The 21,465-nt window shown below is 39.7% G+C and overlaps 1 protein-coding gene across 6 annotated transcripts in view; it reads right to left on the reverse strand.

Moving 5' to 3' along the window:
• The window catches only part of FBXL17 (F-box and leucine rich repeat protein 17), a 464,738-nt gene that overhangs the window by 116,664 nt on the left and 326,609 nt on the right, over positions 1 to 21,465 (reverse strand). Inside the window, exon 8 of one of the 6 annotated variants that reach the window (XM_039544564.1) lies at positions 6,698 to 6,955. The exons of the other annotated variants lie outside the window; for them this stretch is intronic. Within the exon in view, the coding sequence (XP_039400498.1) occupies positions 6,858 to 6,955 (98 nt within the window). The 3' untranslated portion in view covers positions 6,698 to 6,857. Of the gene's footprint in view, positions 1 to 6,697; positions 6,956 to 21,465 lie in introns of those variants that run through there. 6 annotated transcript variants of the gene reach the window in all.

Raw genomic sequence — 21,465 nt, forward strand, 5'->3', positions numbered from 1 at the left:
CTGAGTTCTTGCATCTACAACTGAACTCAATGGGAGTCAAGAGATGCCTTAGTGTTCTGATTAGTTAATAGAAGTTGCAGGAGCTCAGCTGCTGTTAAGCATTTTTCTGGTTTATACATTTTAGAAGATAGATGTTTCTTCTAAATTATGTTATGTATACAATAATTACAACCATATCTAAACATTGTAACTTTATTAAAGCCTGCAGAAACATACTGGTATTGATTAAGTGTTTGACTTAAGATTCAAAAGTAAGAAAATTCTTAACTGAAGCTTGCACATCATTCTGCTAGTATGGTAAGGCAGCACAATGGGTAGTGAATAAATTTAGACTCTTCAGAGTCAAATATACTTTCTATGTACGTTGAGATAACTTAAAGGTGCCCAGGCTGAAATGATACCATTAACAAACTTTTTTTCTGTGAGGTAAGAAACATAATACAAGATTCATATGCAATTTTAACTAGGGAGCATAAAGGGTTAGAAATAAAAGTCTTTCTTTGGAAGCATTAACTGCAGTCTGACTTTTGTTATGGAACAAATTAACATGGGGTGAACTATAGCCCACTATATCATAATGCCAAAGATACAAACCAATTCCTTTTCATGGAGTTTTGCAAATGTCAAGTTCATTTTTAACCTCATGGACCATTACAACTGCTTTAAACCAAAAGTGACAAAATGGAAATGAGTAAAAAATAAGTTTTTGCAACCCACTTTCCTTAACATTTGATAGTCCATGTAAAACAGGATTACTTTGTGACAGAACAAAGATCTTCATGAACCAAATTCATTGGAAAGAGATACCTCAGTCTGGTATACCTATTTCTGTTTTTAAAAGCATTATATGCACCTTTATAGCAACTTGTGTGTAAAGATGATTAGCCCTTATATTTCTGGTATCAGGTTGACATGGCATGTTGCCAAGTGCCTCAAGAGAAAGCTAAAAGCTCAGAACAAGTGGCACAGATGGTGTACTTATTCCAGGATTACCAAAGAGAATATTCTAATGTTTCTCTTGAAAGCTCTTCATATTTTGATGTATGTTAGAGACCATACTAGAAGCAAACTAGTTAGTAATGCAGAAAAGAGCACCACTGAGGGCTTGTCTTCAATGCATTCTTAGCCTGAGAATAACTCGAGTTTTACACCTAACCCAACTCCAGTCCACACACAAAGTCTCTAGCTCAAGTTAAGTTAAGCTGTACATTAGCTGACCCATCAGGGAGGGTGGGTGGAAGCTGGAGTGCCGCTGATTCTGGAGGTCATAGTGCAATAGGGATACAGCAGCCAGCTGATATGTCTACACTTAAAACATTGCAATTGCACAGCTGCATCACTGTAGTGGTTCAGTGTAGACCAGTGGTTCTCAAAGCCAGTCCGCCGCTTGTTCAGGGAAAGCCCCTGGTGGGCCGGGCCAGTTTGTTTACCTGCCGCGTCCACAGGTTCAGCCGATCGTGGCTCCCACTGGCTAAGATTCGCAACTCCAGGCCAATGGGGGCTACAGGAAGTGGCGTGGGCTGAGGGATGTGCTGGCCACCCTTCCCACAGCCCCCATTGGCCTGGAGTGGCAAATCCTGTCAGGGCTGGAGCGGGTAATCACCCCGCTACAGAGTGCAACTGAAACTGTTACACAGTGAGACTTAGCCCTGGTCTACACTAAGGTCGGGGGTCGAACTAGGGTACGCGAATTCAGCTACGTGAATAATGTAGCTGAATTCGAACTACCCTAGTTCGACTCACTTACCCATCCAGACGCCGCGGAAGCGAACTCCGCGGCTCCAAGGTCGACTCCGGCAACTCCTCCTGCCGCGGTGGAGTACCGGAGTTCGAACTAGCGCTTCCGGGGTTCGAACTATCGCGTCTAGATCAGACGCGATAGTTCGAACTCCGAGCAGTCGAACTTGCCGCGTCGACCCAGCAGGTAAGTGTAAACGTGCCCTTATACTGGGAGCTCCATTCTAATGTAATTCAGCAATAGAACAAGTATGGAAGCAAATAGCAAAGGCAAGGAAATGAAGATCAACAACTCCTCGAGACCCCCCTTCTCCTTGACCAGATCTGTTCTTTCCTTTCCCACAAGATGGCTGAGGCAATCCTGCTCTGCTGCCCGTTCTCTGACCCCTCCCCTCCTCATAACCAGGGTCCAGTCATTCCTCACACACCTCTTCCTCTCAGGTGCCAGGGTCAGTCAGTGGACATCTCTATAAGCAAGAGAGGGTGCTGAGCAGCTTGCTGAGCTCATCTATGAAAATACAAAGGAAAAGCTAGGAAAAGGAGAGTAGAGGAGTAGAAGATACCTGCCTTCAGGGGATTACTAAAGCAAAAGTTGGGGGGGCAAATGTGTGTAGAAGCCAGAGGCTGACAGAGGGCTGACTGGAGAGGAGAGAGAGTGCTGCTGACTGCTGACTGCTGAAGAAGAAGAGAAGAGAGAGAAATGAATTGATTGAAGAAAGAGGAAAAAACTTTTTTTCTTTTTTTGGGTCTCACTCCCTGGTGTGCAGACAGACCTCTTCAGGTCTTCTCACTCTGGACAACCAAACAGTTCTTCCTTCTCTTTCTTCTCTTCTTGTGGGCTGATCCTGAACTTGACTTGACCAACTTGAAATCTGACACCTGTAAGTCTTTTTTTTTTCTTTTATTCTGTGAACTTACAAAAACAGCTTTGTCAAAGCAAAGGGTTATTTATTGCTTCAAAAAAAGGTACACACAACACAGAGCAAAAAAAAAAAAAAAAAAAGGCCTATATGTGATTCTTATCTTATTAATATCTCCTCCTTGCCAGCTTCAGTTCCTTCCTCCCTTCCCCCCCCCCTCTCCATTAAGCAAAGAAGACTCTTTTTTTACACTTCTTCTGCTGTCTGCTCTGCTCTCATAACTCAAAGGTAGTGTGGTGGGTGGTGTGAACACACACACACCACACTACTCCACACCTCTAAGCCTCTCATCCTCAGTCAGTTTAGACAGAGCTAGGTCAATGGAAGAATGCTAGCTACCGTCGCTCTGGGAGGTGGAATTCCTACAGCGAAAAAACTTCTTTCCTTTCCCTTTCAGTGTGTAAGTTACAGTAGCTAGTGTGGCTGTGGTGCTGTAGCTATACAGTTAGTAGTGTATGTATATGGTGTCAGCAATCAAGACAATCCACTCACCTCCCTACTCCCTCTACTTCTTAAGCTATTGAACTTTAACTAGCCTTTCTTCTCATCTCCTCCTCTCTCTCCCTCCTCTTTTTTTTGCATTTGTTTTGTTTACAGCTAATATTTACAGCTAATATCCTGGCTATTGTTTGAATGTCTGCTTGGATGCTCCTTATCTAGATCACTCTTTTGCCTTTCCTGTTTGGTTACCTGTTGATCTCACCCTGTAGCAAGTAGTCCATCATAAACAAACACGCAAAGGTACACCACTACCTCGATATAACGCCACCTGATATAACACGAATTTGGATATAATGTGGTAAAGCAGTGCTCCGGGGGGGCTGCACACTCCAGTGGATCAAAGCAAGTTCAATATAATATGGTTTCACCTATAACGCGGTAAGATTTTTTGGCTCCCAAGAACAGTGTTATATCGAGGTAGAGGTGTATTCATAAGAAATGTGACAACTATTTCTAAGTTCATCGTGGGAGAAAGAAAATTGCTGAGTTGGGGCCAAGTGAACAGTGACTGAGTGTGGTATTCAGCCTAAATAGGTTAGTTGGGGTGTGTGTGACAAAGTCAGAAACTGAGTAGTAAGTGATCAGTGGGATGGGACGGTTGGCTAGTTCTGAGAGAAATAAGTTTGGAATGTATGTGTATGCAATATGGTGTGAACTGCTGTGAACTATCAGTCGGAAGAGAAAAGTGTGTGCAGAGGTGTATGTTAACGAGAGAGACTATGTTCATCTGAGGTGGTGTACATGGGAAAGATATCCAAGGGTGAGAACTTGCAGGTATGTTTGAGCACATTAGAGAAAAGTAGCCCTGGTGTGTACCTACACATGCTGAGAGTGATTGTATTAGGGGTGCCTTGTGCAAATTTGTTATTATTTCCATTTATTTTATAGACTTTTCTATGTAATCATAGAATCACTGTAATACAGCCTTCCAAAAAACCATACCAGCCTTTGCAAAAATCTACTAACCCATCCTTAAAATAAACATATTATAGAATATATTTGATACAGTTTATATGGAAAGATATATAGCACTCATTGAAATAAAGCCATTCCTTACTCTAAATGAATCTAGTGAATCAATTACCATACACTGTTTGTTGACAACATTCATTGAAACAAATATCATGAAGCAGACTTGATATGTCAGCTATTGAACCAGATACATCAACTTCTAGCACAGACACTTATGTTTTGAACCTGATTCACCAACCTTTTTAACTTTCTAGGCAACTAAGAGGAAGATATTGTTAGAAAACATTGATGTGAACAATGACTCTAGAAGATGAGCCATGTTCTTATGTCTTCTGACCTATTGTGGGAAGTAAGCACTCTCAGTAACAGCTTTGTGCTTGGTTTTCCTTTTCAAAGCAAAAAGCATAAAGCCCCAGGCAAAGTAGAAAAAAGCACTGCAACCAACACTCTGAAGGTACACCTACACAGAACCGCCCCCACAGGACCAAGGCTCAGAGCCCTGGTCAACTCATGGGGCTTGCACTGCGGTGCTAAAAACTGCAGTGCAGACATTTGGGCTCAGGCTGGAGCATGGGCTATGAAATCCTCCTCCCTTACTGGGTTTCAGAGTTTGGGCTCCAGCTCAAACTCACGCTGCTATTATTAGCCCCGCAGCACAAGCCTGAGTCAGTTGACCCGGGCTTTGAGACTCGCTGCCGCAGGTCTTTTTTTGCTGGGTACACATAACCAAGAGACCTTGATAAAGCAACTGGAGCCTAAAATATAAGTGATTCAGATACATTCATTACCTTGCCTAGAAGCAAACATGGAAACTAGCAAAATAAAGAGTGTGACTTGTGATCAGTAAGATCAGGGCCGGCTCTACCTTTTTTGCTGCCCCAAGCGGCGAAGCAAAGGAAAAAAAAAAAGCGTCCGCAGCAGCAGGGGCGGCTCTAGGAATTTGGCAGCCCCAAGCACGGCGGCATGCCGCAGGGGGGCGCTGCCAGTCGCGCGGCTCCGGGGGACCTCTTGCAGACGTGCCTGCGGAGGGAGCGCTGGTCCCGCGGCTCCGGTGGAGCATGCCTGCGGGAGGTCCACCCGAGCCGTGGGACCAGCGCACCCTCCGCAGTCATGCCTGCAGGAGGTCCACCAGAGCCGCGGGACCAGCGCACCCTCCGCAGTCATGCCTGCGGAAGGTCCACTGGTCCCGCGGTTCCGGTGGATCTCCCGCAGGCATGACTGCGGAAGGTCCGCCAGAGCCGCCTGCCGCCCTGCCGGCAAAATGCTGCCCCAAGCGCGCGCTTGGCGCGCTGGGGTCTGGAGCCGGCCCTGCGCAGCAGTGCCGCTGAAGAAGGAAAAATGAAAAAGTTGCCACCAAACTGCCACCGAATAAGAAGAAATGAAAAAGCTGCCACCAAAGAAGAAAAAATGAAGAAGCTGCCACCGAACTGCTGCTGAAGAAGAAGAAAAAGAAAAAGCTGCCACTGAAGAAGGGGGAAAAAAAAGTCAGAATGCCGCCCCAAGAACGGACAGAGTGCCGCCCCTTCAGATTTGCCACCCCAGGCACCTGCTTCCTTAGCTGGTGCCTAGAGATGGCCCTGAGTAAGATTCATGTCTCTATTCCAATAGTCACATACAGGCTTTACTGGCTTTGGCCCTGACTTAGGTAAGCACTTCAACATGTGTTTAAACCCATTCCTATTCAATGCTGCATTTAAGTATTTTCCTGAACCGGTATGCTTCCCTGTACTGGGCCATACTGAACACGAGTAGGAATGTTGATGTTGGCTGGTGATTGTATTTTATGAGCTTTTATTAAATGCATTTTTTAAAAACATGAATGTTAAAAAGCATAAAAATAGCATGCTCTCTCCAGTAATAGAGGAACTGACCTTAGTACAGATCATTTATTCATAAGAAAAATATTTTTCACAAAATTAGAAATGTATCTTCTCTCTTGTTAGTGAAACAAGCTTTTTTTATTTGTTAAATACATTTGGGTTTTATTTGTTTTTGTTATTTTTTTGTATTTGTTACCATAATCCAGTAATGTTGAAGCATCAGTTGACGATATCTTTGCAAACTGTCCTGTTTTTAAATGTATCTCATTGTCGGGATTTCAGACCACTTAATTTGATATCAATCGCATTTTTCAAGTTAATACCTCTGTATCCCATTGAGACCCTAACTTGTCCCAGATATTACAGTGATGAATTCCTGGCATTACTAAGCGGTGACTTCACATTTCCACTCAAACAATATTTTATGGGGGGGGGCTTGTCTTAATAATCTTCTACTGGATAAAGTTTGCATTCTTGCAATATTCCCCATGAGGAATTTTAAAAAAAAACTTGCGAGAAATCTTTTTAGCTATTTGTAATTAAAAGAGGGTAGAAGTATCATGGAGATTTTAAAACAAGTTTTGTGCTTAATACACTAATTATTTTCTTTAGTATTTTCTTTTTAAAAAAAATATACAGAACTAATAAGTAAAAAAGAATGGTAACTGGCATCCATAAATACAGCAGATAACATATAATATCAAAAAATATTATAGGTATTATTACTCCAGATATACAACAGACTTTGTTAGTAAGGTCTAGGGTTAAATGGGACCTTAAGTCATGACCACGCATGAGGGTCAGTACAGAGCTGCACCAGCGTAGTGGGATTTCCAATGCACAGTGTCCTCCAAAGATGCTGGAGGGTTGTGCAATTGTAAAAGAGTTCAACATTCTCTCCCATGAACTACTGACTGCTGCAGAAGTGACTGGGACCATGACCCTGTCTTCTGCCATCTCCTTGGCATTGGCTATGAAAGAAATGGCAATGCTGAGTCTTTATGCCTGTCGGAGAAAAACATAGTTCTCACTCTCTGGTTGGGTGCAGCAAAGTCAGATACTTTATTCTCAAGCAATTGCATAGAGGGAGGGAGTGTGCTAGGACACAGGGTTTCCCCCTCCTAGGCAGGTCTCTCTATAGGTAAACAATTACAGCAAGCATTTATTCTTCTTGTTACATACAATAATAAGCAACAGCTGCATTTTGTTTATATAGAAGTCATCTTGATATCTTATTTTTCTCATTTCTATTTAGACTACAGTCTACATTCCATATCTAACACAAGGTCACAACAACTTCTCACACAGTTCTTTCCCATTCGCCTCACACAATCCTCGCTTCTACAAATCTCACGTTATTAGGGTTACAGCTAGCCTAACTCTTGCTCACAGAAGTGACTGTCTGCATTGAAATCCCCTTCAAATCCCTGTCAGTTTTGCTCTACTTCCACATGCCCCAAGAGGGAATGAGGAGCTTCTAACCTCTATTTGTACACTATCTGGAGGCAGGCACAATCTGGGCCATTGGGTGTCTTAATTTTAAAGGATTAAGAAGAAGAGAAAGCAAGGATGAGAAATGAGGTAACAACTACTTGTTACATTGTGAAAATCTGTCTTTTATGGTCCATGTAAATGAATCATAGGTAAATCTAACAAACAATATAATAATTACACACTGTATGAGACAGGGTAAAGCAGCACAAGGAGTTAAAGCACTGTTTAAAAAATGTCTTGTAACCTTTGAAGCCCAAACAGAGGATATTTTATAGTTAAGAAACAGAGGTGGAAATGTGGAGATATATATTTTATTTCTGATCTGTAGTGTCATCTTGGAAAAGACAGTTCTCTCTGTTCCTCATCTGAAAACTTCAGTGATTTATACTTCCCTACATTACTGTCATGTTATAAACTTGTTAAGACAAGTTCATTAATGTTGGTAAAGAAGTTTGAGATCCTCCAATGGATGGTGCTATGCACATGGAAAGTACTAATACTATTGGCCTAGACATTTTCTTCTCTACAAGTTATATATGATAAACGTAATCCAAAAACTGGAACTTCAATTTCTTACTTCTTTCTTTTTGGGAGGATGGGTGGGAGGGAGTGGAGTGGAAGAGTGGTGGCAGGAAATTCTGAAGTCAATCTCCCCAACTGAATAGCTTGTAGAGGAGAGGGATGGGATTTAAAAAATAAACTGGGAGGAGGAGAGAGAGGAAGAGCTTGCAATTCGAATTTTAAATATTATTCCCATTTTTCTACTCCTATCCAGTCATCCATTCTTCCTGCTTTTCTCCTTCTTCCCCCTGTTTTTAATGTTCCTCTTGCCTCCCCCAAGATATCCCCTCCCCTCTCTGATTGTGTGGTAGAAGCTCACTTCTTATGTAGGTGTGGTGTTCTCCTGCCTTTCCTACCTCTATTCCTTGCAAGTCCAAAGATTTCCTTCCACTACCAGAAAGGGAGAAGGGTAGAGGTGGTGGTAAAGTGAGCTGGGGCTAGCACCAACAAGGAAGGTAAATTTCAATCCCTTTTTCAACCACCATGCTGCTGATTGGCTAAAGAGAAGCCTAGTAACAGTAAAACGCTCTGCTCAGTACAGACAACCACCATTCAAACAGGGCAGGATTCTCATGTCAGGGGAGACTGGGGGCTTTAAAGTGAGGCTAAAGATCCAGCAAAACACAATTATTGGGTTTTTTCAGCTACTACCATCTAATGCTATTTTATCTTCCAAACACACATTCTACAAGTGTTGATTCCATTGCTAATTTTGTTAAAAGTTTGTCTCCCAAAAGTCCCAGAAAAGATGGGTTTTATACTCATCATTAATGCACAGCTTTGCGGGATATAACAGAGTCTCCTCTGTTCCCATCACCATATAGAAGGGCTTAAGTGGAATTAGCTCCTGCTGTTTTGCCTGGGCTGTTGGGCTGACATATTGGTCTAGGGAAAACCTGTTTTTGTACAAAACACTAGGTTTCTTTTCTTGCCGTGAAAATTGTCTGTTCCATTTTATAGGGTGTTCTAAAAATTACCATGCTTGCTTTTTGATAAAGAGTTATTTTGCTGCCTGAGAGCTATTTGATAAGCTTTCTCCAAATAAATAGTCATCCATGATAGCCGAAATCAAAACTTCAGGGAGTCATTTTTAACAAAGCAAACAGGGTATTTCCCTTTGTTGCCCTCCAACAGACCTGTCAGCTGCACAGTTTGTGTCTGCCATTTATATCCACGTTTTCCAGTTTCTACTGCAATGACGTTTTTCTTTCTTTGACTAATGCAAAAACCTTCTTACATTAGTTTGCACTGACTTCTGCATGGATCATGTAACCCACAACCATGTCTAGTCTTCCTTCTAAACAGATCAGTTTATCTAATTTGGAGTCTAAAGCAGAGATGTCTTGTGTGTATTGTCACTTATCCTGAGTATTTTCTTTTTAAGTGATTTCACAGAGATTTACTGGGTCCAGAGGAGTGCAGAAAAAATGCCTCCCACATACCTCATCTCCCATTGAAGGCCTGAAGAATTGTTTGCTAGGCTCTTTTCAATATATATAGAGTTTCTCCTCTGGTTTTCCACATCTTCTCAAATCGAATAAATCTCTGTCCATGGATCTAGTTAGCAAGCAGTTTTCAGTTAATTACAGAGCAACAGATTAAATTGTGAACTTTTTTGATCACAGCACTTTTATTCCATTTATTTCCTTTTTCTTTTAATTTTTTACTCTTCATTTCCCCTTTAAAATGTCATATTAGTAATTGCATTTTCAAAAGAGCAATTACATTTAACTAATAATACAGAATTGCTCTAACAAAGAATGGCCATATTGGATCAGACCAATGGTACATCTAGCCCAATATCCTGTCTTCCAGTAGTGGCCAGTGCCAGATGCCTCAGGGAACAAGAACAAGGTAGTTTCTTGAGTGATCCACCCCTTCTCATCCAGTCTCAGCTTCTAACAGTCAGAGGGACACCCAGTGTATGAAGTTGTATCCCTGACCATCTTGGCTAATAGCCATTGATGGACTTATCCTCCATGAACATATCTAATTATTTTTTAACCCAGTTATATTTTTGGACTTCACAACATTCCCCTGGCAATGAGTGCCACAAGTTGACTGTGCTGTATGAAGAAGTACTTTCTTTTGTTTGTTTTAAATTTGTGTTTATTAATTTCACTGGGTGACCTCTGGTTTTTGAGTTATGTGAAGGGGTAAAGAACACTTCCTTAATTATTTTCTCCTCACCATTCATGATTTTACAGACCTCTACCATATCTCCCCTCAGTCATCTCTTTTCCAAGCTGAACAGCCTCAGTCTTTCTAATTTCTCCTCATACAGAAGCTGTTCCGTAGCCCATATCATTTGTGTTGCCCTTCTCTGTACTTTTTTTAATTTTAATACAACTTTTTTGGAGATGGGGCAAGCAGAACGGTATGCAGTATTCCAGGTGTGGGGGTACCATGGATTTATATAGTGGCATTATGAAACTTGCTATTATCTATCCCTTTCTTAATTGTTCCTAATATTTTGTTAGCTTTTTTGACTGCCACTGCACAGTGAGCAGATGTCACAGATTTAGCCACGATGACTCCAAGACTTTTGTTCCTTTTTTCAATTTTATGCACAGCTTTAAAAATGAGCCTATTCTAGTGCACTTCATTTTCATTTTTTACCCAAAATCTCTGAAAAATTCCCAGGTTTTTAAAAATCCAGTATTTCAATTTTTTGATTTCTACCTGGATTTTGAACATGCCTGAATTCCCCTGTTTCAGCTCCCTGCTTGCAGACTCCCCAGTGGACAGTACATTGTGCCTGTGCAGGAAAGGGCAACTGCTGGCTGGCGGTTGCCCACTTCCTTCCCATGACAGCTCCTGAGAGCAGGTAGGCCCAGAGATGAGTCACTGCCTCGAAAAGAGCCCAAGGGCCCAGAGTCTTGTCCACTTCATCACCAGAGACACTTCCTGCCCCCTAGTGAACGGGTTGCTCCAAACACTCTATGGCCCTGAGGAACAGAGGGTGTGAGAAGGAGGGTAGTGGCAGCCTCTCTGCTGCTGATGGGTCTTTATCTCAGGGCTTGTCTACATGGCCCCACAGTTCAGAGTATGTACTGTGAAATGCAGTGTGCACCAAAGTTCTGCGCTGTAACTGCCCAGTGTGGATGCTGCTGGTGCAGCCTAGAAAGCACCTAGTTTGTGTTTGATGAGGATTATGTCAACATGAATTAGGTACTTTTTAGATTGCACCAGCAGCATCCACACAGGGCAGATACAGCGCAGCACTTCGGAGCACAATGCAATTCATACTGAAGCACAGTATAGACATAGCCTCAGTGACTGGGATCTGCTGCCAATCCATGGCTGAGAGAGGAAGGATGATGATTTTGGGATCTTTGAGTATCAGGCACCACTCCCCTCATCCACTGCCCCCCTGCTAGCCCCCGTGAGTAGCTGAACCCAGGGAAGTGACCAAGTCTGCAGGAGAATGAGCCTTGGGAAAGACACTTTGAAAAAACTACTGCAAGGCTACAGTAGCCTGGACTTTTGAAATTCAGAATGAAGCCCCTTTTGTCAAGTGTATGTGCAAGTCATCAACAGTAAACTTTTTGTTTTAAAAAGTTGCTTTACTTTTTTAATGGGAATTAGAGACAATGGCTTCATAAACAAACTTTTACTTTTCTCTATTTGTTGTTTTGTTTTTCTGTCCTCCTATTCCCCCCAATACAAACCCTGATATTTTCATGGAAAACTGTGATGTTAATTTTTTTGCACTGATTTTCACCTGTTTTTTAACTTTTGAAATGAACATTGACTAATCCCTGAGAAATTAAAAATAAAACAAAAACCAGAAACAGGGCCTTAGTTTATTCATCCTACTAGTATCAGTTACTCAGGGGAGGAAGGGTTACAGGATCAAAGTCATAAGTTATGGGTGGGTATAAACAGCAAACAGCCTTAATATTAAGTATAGGGTAAACAAAGCGGGGCTAGAGTCGAAAAGGAACTTCGGTGTGGCAATGCTAAGGTGCCTAGAAAATTCCTAGGATTCACAAGGTCTGAGTTTAGTGCTTAGGATCCTTATACAATGACAGAGATCCTTCTAAAAATAAAAATAAAACCCTCTCTTGGAGTTAAGCACTTACAACGCTCTTCTGCAAGAGGCTGGTGAGGAGAGGCTCCCTCATAACTTTTAGCCTAGTGTTTGGGTATTCACCATGGATACGGTAGACTCCTGGTTCAAGTCCTTGCTCTACCTGAGGGTGAAAAGAGACCTGAACTGGCATCTCCTTCAGTCTCTCCTGTTGAAGCTATTCCACTGTGGATAAATACTTTAAAAGGCATTGAGGCACAGAGACTGAGTCTGGGTCTCCCACCACTCAGGTGGGAGTTTTAACCACCAGGCTACAGAGTCACTCTTATACTTATTCTTGCTCTCTCTGGACCAATGACTCTTTCATTATATATACAAACATTTTTTGCATTTAAAGCTAACTGGTTTACTAAACAAAGAAAGTATTATCTGTACCTAATGAATTGAACTGATTTTTGGTCACCAGTCCTTCAAGGGTTTAGAACTAGTAGATCTCATTCTCTCACGCCTGGTCTTTATTCACAGTTTGGAATAGAAAAAGCAGAAAAGCTTGTTTTCCAACTCCCAGTTGATTTCCTAAGGTTGAATAAACTAGTTATTCAACTGAACTAGTTGAATAAACTGAAATAAAGAAAATACTCTCTCTGAAACTGCCAAAGAGGCTAAAGCTGTCAAATGCTGGTTTAGCACTTCAATAAATGCTGGTTCCAGGTACTTAGTCAGTGACTTCCTGGTACTTTGACTTTCTTTAAAACTTGGCAGTAATAGTTTATACTTTTTTTTCTTTAATTTACATGATTAATAGACTGTAAGTAGTTTAGGCTTTAACATAGGTTGTCAATTTTAAATGCATTTTTTCATAGTTTTTTTTAAATATACATGTATTTAACTTAAATAAAAAAATCTGTTTTTAATTGATTTTTATCTACCTTGTTTTTTAATGCTTAAACCCAATGGGATGGTTTGATGTAATCCAGACATTTCATTCTATTTTTTTAATCAACCAAGTCTGTGTCTGTAAAATTTGCATATACATTTTTAAATTAGTATACAATTCAAGGATTGAGTTACAAATTATACTTCCTGGCCTTGGCACAAGCAGCTAAGTTTGCAATTGTAGCTAAGTATCAGAGAGAGGGAATTTCACTCATAAAAGCCATCTCCCTACCATTAGAGGCCGTCTTCCTCTTAAAATCAAATCAAACTGTCTTTTGTATCAGTAGCAAGTAATCAAATTGTACTTTATTTTATCCCAAAGCCTACTCTGTTATAGTTAGCAAATTCAACTATTGCTTGTCTTTCTGGCAGAAATAATTGTCTTTGAAGTATCTGACTGGCAAGAGCTTGCAAACTTTAATCTCTCTCTTAAAATAAAATAAAACCTTCTTTCAGCTGCTACTAAATTTGCAGGTCTCTAAAGTTGCTACATAGACTACTCTAGCTTGGCTGGAAAATTTAGCTATTGATTGCCTTATTTGCAAAACTAGGTGACCAGAGCTGAAAAGCCCAGATCCTCTCTCCCCACTACCCTGTCATAAGAGACCACTGATCAGGTTACTAGCAAATCATACCTTCAAATTGAGCCCAAGCGAGGAAAAAACATACAAGTGAGAGTCAGACACACTAAAAACAAGAGGATAAGAATAAGAAACCCTGGCTTACCAGTCTCAAATGGAACAAAAAAAAGCATAGCAGCAACAACAATAATTCATTTTAATTTACTTGAAAACAGTGTTTAAAGTAGTCTGAAACAAAAGAGGGAGCTCTCACAGCACAAACCTAGGAGGTTAGGGAGCTGCATTTTTCCTCTATTTCCCCACACTTTAACTCCTGCTTGAAAGAGTGAGAACTCAAAAACAAGTCAGAAATTGTGACAGCCATACACCTTCTTGTTGGACAAGCAAACTGAAGTCTTAGTTGCCTGTGCACTCCCCATGGCCATAAATCATAAACAAGTATGGAAAGAAAATGAATTGTAAAGGGAAAACACACCATTGTGAGGGGTGTGATCCCAGTTTGGAGTCTCCATTATTTTCAAAATGCACTTGTGTATTTATTGGTTAAAGAGGTTGGTAGTTTTTATTCTAACAGCATTTGAACAGAGTGGTTAGTTAATTTTCCCCCATTTAATTGTCTGACAAGGTGCAATAACATGGCATGGAAGGAAGGGTAAGATCTGTTTACTGCAAAACTGATGGGCCTTGCCTCGGCAAAACAGAGAGTTCAGTTGTCTCTATATTCTCAAAGAGAGACAATGGAGATCTCTCAGTAGCTCCTAGTAAATTCAATGGCTGCTATCTTTTATCCCAATGAAAGATGTAGGTATTATTTTCAGAGTCTGTAGCAGAAAGGAGATTGTATGAGTGGCAGGGCCGGCTCCAGGTTTTCTGCCACCCCAAGCGAAAAAAAACAACAACCAAAAAACCCCCATGGCAGCGCGATCGCGCCATTCCATTCTTCAGTGGCAGGTCTTTTGCTCCCAGAGGGACTGAGGGACCCGCCGCCGAAGACCCAGACATGCTGCCCCAATAGTGGTATTGGCCGCCTCAAGCACCTGCTTCTTTAGCTGGTGCCTGGAGCTGGCCCTGATGACATGTTTAAGCCTGATAGAGGAGCTCAGCTGCATCATATTTAACAAACATGCATTTTCATACATGGGCATAAGTTCTTGAAAGAGTTGCTTAGCTGTATAAAATGTACTACATATTATGTGGGAACGTGATCATATGCAAAGAATATTGATGACTTTAGGCTAATGAAAAAAATGAGAAAGGAATAAAACTCAGTTACTATGTCTAGCACAAAATGTTCAGACAAGCTCAAAACCTTTTTTTTGTAAAAATGTAAATAATTGCAGGCTATGGATTTATTTATTTACAGTTATCTGATATTAAAAGATTTAAAAAATAAAATTAAAATCCACAACCTGGATTTCAAAATGGTCAGACTATGTATAATTTGTTGGCTTTCATAAATCAAGCACTTGTGTCTTTTAGGACTTTATTTATTTCCTTTACTATATTCACTTTCAGATGTCTCCTACTGCAAGATTCTTTTTTGTTTGTTTGTTCTATTAAGACCCTGTGTTTACATATTTAAGGATCTCTTTTATTAAGCTTTTGGCATTTTGTAATTAGAAGTAACGTGTTTCAACATGTACAGTTAATAAATAAGCAACATGGCACTCAATGAAACAGAATTGCAAATCAAGTAATGTTGTTAGCTAAGCTAGGTTAGAAAGAACCTTGACATTTCAAAAGGTAGAATCATTCCACTTGACTTATGAGGAACTTAAACACATAAATTAAAAGCTACTTTGAACATAATTTTTTTTAAAAGCAAACTCTTTAAATCTTTAAGGCTGACCAAAGTAGGTCCTTGATGTCATTTTTATTACTGGAAGCACAAAGCCTTTCAGCTTTCTTATTAAATGAACTATGTCCTCTTCAGCAATAGCAACACAGCTTCTACATTATACTGCAGTTAGATCCTAAAAGAGTTCTGTAGTTTACTGTGATGGCAATAGATTTTTTTAGCCAGAGCATATTTCATCATAGGGAAAATATGATCAAATATAGTTAAGAGTCAGACATAAAGCAAGTCCACAAAAATAAAGAAATGCAGAGCTAACACTATCAGTTCTCTAACTTGATTAGGTATCATAGCAAATATTTTCGTTTCCTCCACTGTTTAGAGACAAGCTGATAAAGAACCAGATGTTGTTATAATAATATTGTTGATGATTATGCCAACAGCATGTTCCAGCCTGCAAAAGATAGGGTTCCTGCCCCAAAATTATTTCAATCTAAGGCCTCAATTCTGCAAACACTTACAAATGATAGGATTACACACATGCATAAGTGTTTACAGGATCAAGACCCTGAAAAAAATGCTACAAGACAGAGGTGCAATACAGTGAGACAAAATTGTTTCCATAGCCCCCTTTGTACTTGGGCATGCTGCAACCATTAACTGACTTCATTTTGCGAAAATGTGTAAGATGCTAATATAATTAATTTTTAATTAATTTTCTGATAATATTCCAGTAAAGCATATCAATTTTTCTTAAATTAGACTGTTTTATGTCTTTCCTCATTATACCAGCCATTCAATTATATGAATTATTCATTTAAATTGTGATTTTTTTCTCTTAAATTTGGATAGTCAGTTATATTTCAAATAATTTTTAGAAATCCATCTCATGTTTTAATGTACAGACAGCTAAAGAAAGATTACAATGAGCCCTACTCTCAGGCAGGGCAGCTTGAATATTATTAGAATTCAAAAGACAGCTGAAATGGATAAAATACTTTGAAAACATACTAATGTAATGCACACATCCACTAATATATAACTTTGTTAAAATTTCACTTCAATTTGGTTTGAGCATCAATGTTAAAACAAATATGTTAGCTGCTATGAGGGATAAGAAAATAGATGCAATTTCAAAAATTCTGAACTTTATTCTGCTGTACTGATTCTGAAGAAAAATAATCACTTTTATTTAGTAACATTAAATTAGTACTGTACATGCAAATAATTTAATAAATTTAGTTTACTACTATATCTCTGGCATTTGACCTCATTTAAATAAGGGGGAGGGGGAAATAATAAAATTGTCTGCAATAATTTAGAAGAAAGAAAGTACAAACTACATTGAAATTAATATATTTTGTCAGTTTACAGCACGATGCATCTTGTTGCTTGTGCAGCTACATCATTTTACTGAGTTTAACATAAGGACCAACAGAACGGTTGATGAAGTGGGTTGCTTTTTTGTTTCTTTAACTTTTAGTTCACTTCAGAAAACTGTAAGAATAGTTGATGTATGTTTTCTAACCACAGAACTACGTGGAGAATCCTTCAAGTAACCCCAGCAGAAAGGAGCATTCAAACACATATTTCTAATGCTGTTACAGTAGACTTAGGTTTACTTTTAATGTAACCAATCTACATATTTTTTCAAAGTAATATAAATGTTGGCTACTGCTATTCAGTAAATTAATAAAGGATGTGAAAAACTGAGCCCTCTATGTGCATAACAGATTACAGAATTATAAAACAGGATTGAATGAACATAAAAACACAACTGCTAGTGTCTCTCTCTGTGTGTATATATATAATAAAATCTTTAAAATATTAAACACAAAATTTAAGTTAAAGGATATTATGTTAATAAATACTATGGCAAGAATCTATGTGTCTGACTCCACCGTCCTGGCAAAATTCCCATTAACTGCAAATCACATTTTTTTGTATTTTGGGTGTCCCCCATTCCCCCCTTATCTTGGTCAGAAATTAACAAGTAGTGTTTGAAACTGAAGATGGGCCACAAATCTGAAGTGATAAAACATTGGCTTGCTAACTTCTGGATTTGTCAAAATGTAGGAAACATTTTGTAGTGAGTCTAACATTGATATTAACATATATTTTATTTTTGCCATTAGATATCAGTTTTGAATTGTAAACCAGCTTTAATTATACCGTTCATGAATATTTTTGCAGCATGGTAGCAGACTAAAGAAGCAGTTGATGCACCATACGCAATCTAGGCGTTAACATATTAACTGAGGAAAGAAAGCTTTATATTATTTTTAAAAGGTCACATAAAACTGCAAAATGTATTGAAATACATGAAAATAGAACTCACATTCTGGGTCAAACTAAAGTTTAGTTTAAAATTATTATGTCCTAATACAGTAAATGAAAAGATGGGACTCCACAAATATATTTGTGATCGCATATAGTATGGAACAGAATCAGGTCACTGCCATTTTTTTTATTAGATGAGAATAATGTTGTCCTTTTAGTAGTAAAACATGATGCTCATTCAGAAAGCTGTAACATATTCCAAAGGACAAATATTGTATCTTTAGAAGGTTAACTGTGAAACTACTCAGTAATTTTGTGCATTTTTTTCTTTTAATTTTTTTTTGCTATCATGTCCATTTCCTACTGCGTCTACTTTCCCATCCATTCAGAACAACAAACCCTTAAACACTGTGAAAGTTCCTTTTAGAAGAATTTAAATGCAAGCCTCAATATCTGTGGATGTCTCTTACAGAGAGGAACTGGAAGGAAAATACAGTATAACAGTCTTTTGCATTTAAAATGACCACTTCAGAAGAGATGGAATGCAAATCACAGGTGGGAGACTACTGCTCTGTGCATACTGATCCAAAAGTGCTTCTACATCAGGTTCCTATAACTGGCCATTATATTGTACAGTGTTTTGGGATGGTGCAGACTAAGGGGTGCAGTTCACCAGCTAGCAAGACAAAAACCCTTAAAAATTCAGTTTACTTCATTGCTCAAGGAGAAAATCCTTTATTATGTACTGCAAGACAAAAGATTTGCAACTATATAGTGTTTGAAAAATATGTTATTGCTGTAATTTATCTCACTGTATGGGGCTTCAAGATGTACAATGGAATTGTAAACCAACTTTTAAAGAAAACTGCACAGAATTCTCACCACATTAAGACTATTCTTAAAAGTTAAGCAGAGAAAACAGATTGTTGATAGCTATGAATTACATATAGAAAAGATTTTTTTTGTTTTTGTTGTTGCTTCAGCTGTTAAGATTAGTGTTGACAAAGTTTTAATTCAACATTTAAAAAAAATGATTAATAATGAAACTCTACTTAGGTGAATAAATATCAATCCATTGCTTGAGTACTAATGCTAAAAACAAGGAGCATTACAAATTAGATCTCTGATTCTGCAAACATTGACACTTGGCATATGTTTAACTTTCCTCACATGAATAGACCTATTGTGCATAAATGTTTGCAAGATTGTACTCGGACTATATAAAAATACATTAAATATATACAAATGACCTAGCTAAGGTATATAATGTATAATTAATTTTTCTAGTTTCAACGGGAACTTAAAAGATTCTGAAATATGCTGTTAATTCTCTAGATTTCCACAGTCTCATTGGAAGGAAGGAAGATTTCACTTCTTAAATGATTCTAAAACAGGGGTGGGCAAACTACAGCCCGGGGGCCGCATCTGGCCCTCCAGATGTTTTAATCCTGCCCTCAAACTCCCACCAGGGAGCAGGGTCAGGGCTTGCCCCACTCTGCATGTGCTGTGGCTCCGCGTGGCTCCTGGAAGCAGCGGCATGTCCCTCCTCTGGCTACTACACATAGGGGAAGCCAGAGGGCTCAGCATGCTGTCCCCACCCCAAGCGCCACCTTCACAGCTCCCATTGGCTGGGAATCATGGCCAAAGGGAGCTGCAGGGACGGTGCCTGTGGACGGGGCAGCGTGCAGAGCTGCCTGGCGACTCCTCCACGTAGGAGCCAGAGGGGGGGACATGCAGCTGCTTCCGGGAGCTGCTTGAGGTACCCACCACCCGGCGCCTGCACCCCTGACCCCCTCCCATGCCCCAACCCCCTGCCCTAGCCCTGATCTCCCTCTCACCCTCTGAACCCTTCAGTTCCTGCCTGGAGACCCCTCCTGCACCTCCAACCCCTCATCCTCAGCCCCACCCCAGGGCCTGCACCCCCAGCTAGAGCTGAACCCCACCCCCCACGCCCCAACCTCCTGCTCCAACCCAGAGTCCCCTCCCGCACCCTGAACTCATCATTTCTGGCCCCACCCCAGAGCCCACACCTCCAGCCAGAACCCTCACCTCGTCCCACACCCCAACCCCCAATTTTGTGAGCATTTGTGGCCCGCCATACAATTTCCATACCCAGATGTGGCCCTCAGGCCAAAAAATTTGCCTACCCCTGTTTTAAAAGAGAGAACATTCTAGTATTTTTTTTAACTTGTTAGCTGCTATATTTATTTTTTCCAAGGGAAGTATCATTAATGAGTATAAGATTATACAACTCTCTCTGAAGTTTACAGATCACTGTAGTAAAATTTGCAACTCATCAAGGCAAAATAACCAAAAAAGGGTTATGGGCTCTCTACAGAACATCAGAGATACATACAGTTCATTTATTTGTGTCTTCGATAGGTGCTGACTTTTGAGTTCCCAAGTAATAGAAGAACAAAGGAAGAATATAGACACAAAGTACTTTTTTGAAAAGAAAGACTCCTTGAAAAACAACAAATTTCAGAATTTAAAAAATTATAGAAACAAAGAGAAAATAACACTGAAGATGAAAATATAGGCCCTGATCTTGCAAAGATTTATTCATATGTTTAATTTTATGAGTGTAGAATTCTCTTTTTACTGTTTCCCGATCTAGGCCATAAAAAGGAGGAAAGAAACAGAGGAGAAAAGAATACTTATGTGTACAACTGGGAAGGAAAACAGAAATAGGGAAAGACCAATTTTGAGAAGAACACAAATAAGGGAAACAATGCAGCAATTTAGTATTATTTTGAGAGAAGCAGTAAAAGCTATATGTATTTAAATGACAGAAACTGAGGGAGAGCTTGTGTAATCTGTAATACATGAAGAGGAAATCTTTTTGACTTGCAAATATATTTTCTACTGATTTTCCTTTTTCAGGCCACATCTGCTGGGAGTTTATCTGCATTGACAAAAACTGTCTGCCCTTTCCCAACAGGTACTGAGGTGCTGGGTCTTCTTCTACAACCCCAACATCCTTCTTTGGGGACCACTTCTTAGCATATGTGCAACATGCCTTAGATGGCATATGACCAGGATTCATCAGCGAATTTGGTCAGCTGGTTGGATCATTAGCTTCCCCGTGCAGGAGACCCTCTCTCCCTGAAGCTTCACTCTGCAGTTCCCCTTCTAGCTCTGCCCTTGCAGCAATCCCTCTGACCCTTTATAACTCAGAGGCAGCCCTTCCCCTCTTAATTAGCTCAACTGGGAGCATCTGCCCTGGCACAGGAGAGCTGGACCTATTTTTAATCACACAGGCAAACTGCCCTGTGACAATTTCTTAATATTTAAATCAAAGTTTACGCACGCAATATTCGATCTGTGAGAAAGGATACATGCACACTTACTGCTTTAGGCACTTTTTTAACAAAGAGGGACATTTAATCCTTTAGGCAGAATTTATGTGCAGATTCTTTTAATACCAGTGATGATATAGTATATATTGAATCTATAATGATATTATTCTAACTTTACATTTTTTCATCAGCACTTATATTTTAACCTTGTTAATTATACTTCATTTTTTCTTTTAAATTAGGAAGACAAAAGCTTTTTCTTTTACATTGTTTCTTTCTAATTAGGAAGACAAAAGCTACTTGAAATAACGATTTATCTTGTGATAATGGAGTACACATCAGTGTCATACAAACATTATCATACGGTCTTCCAGACAGGTATTTGTAAATAGAGTCTACATCCATGAAATACTTGAATGAAACCTCTCTCCCCCGCCACTCAAATACAAAAGTCCTCAGGAGCACTATATGTATTGGAGGATGTGAGGGGAAGAGTTGACATAAGGGAGGAAGGACCCTCATTATTATATGCACTA

This window comes from Mauremys reevesii, linkage group 6 (genome assembly GCF_016161935.1).
Source record: "Mauremys reevesii isolate NIE-2019 linkage group 6, ASM1616193v1, whole genome shotgun sequence".
NCBI classification, from domain to species: Eukaryota; Metazoa; Chordata; order Testudines; family Geoemydidae; genus Mauremys; species Mauremys reevesii.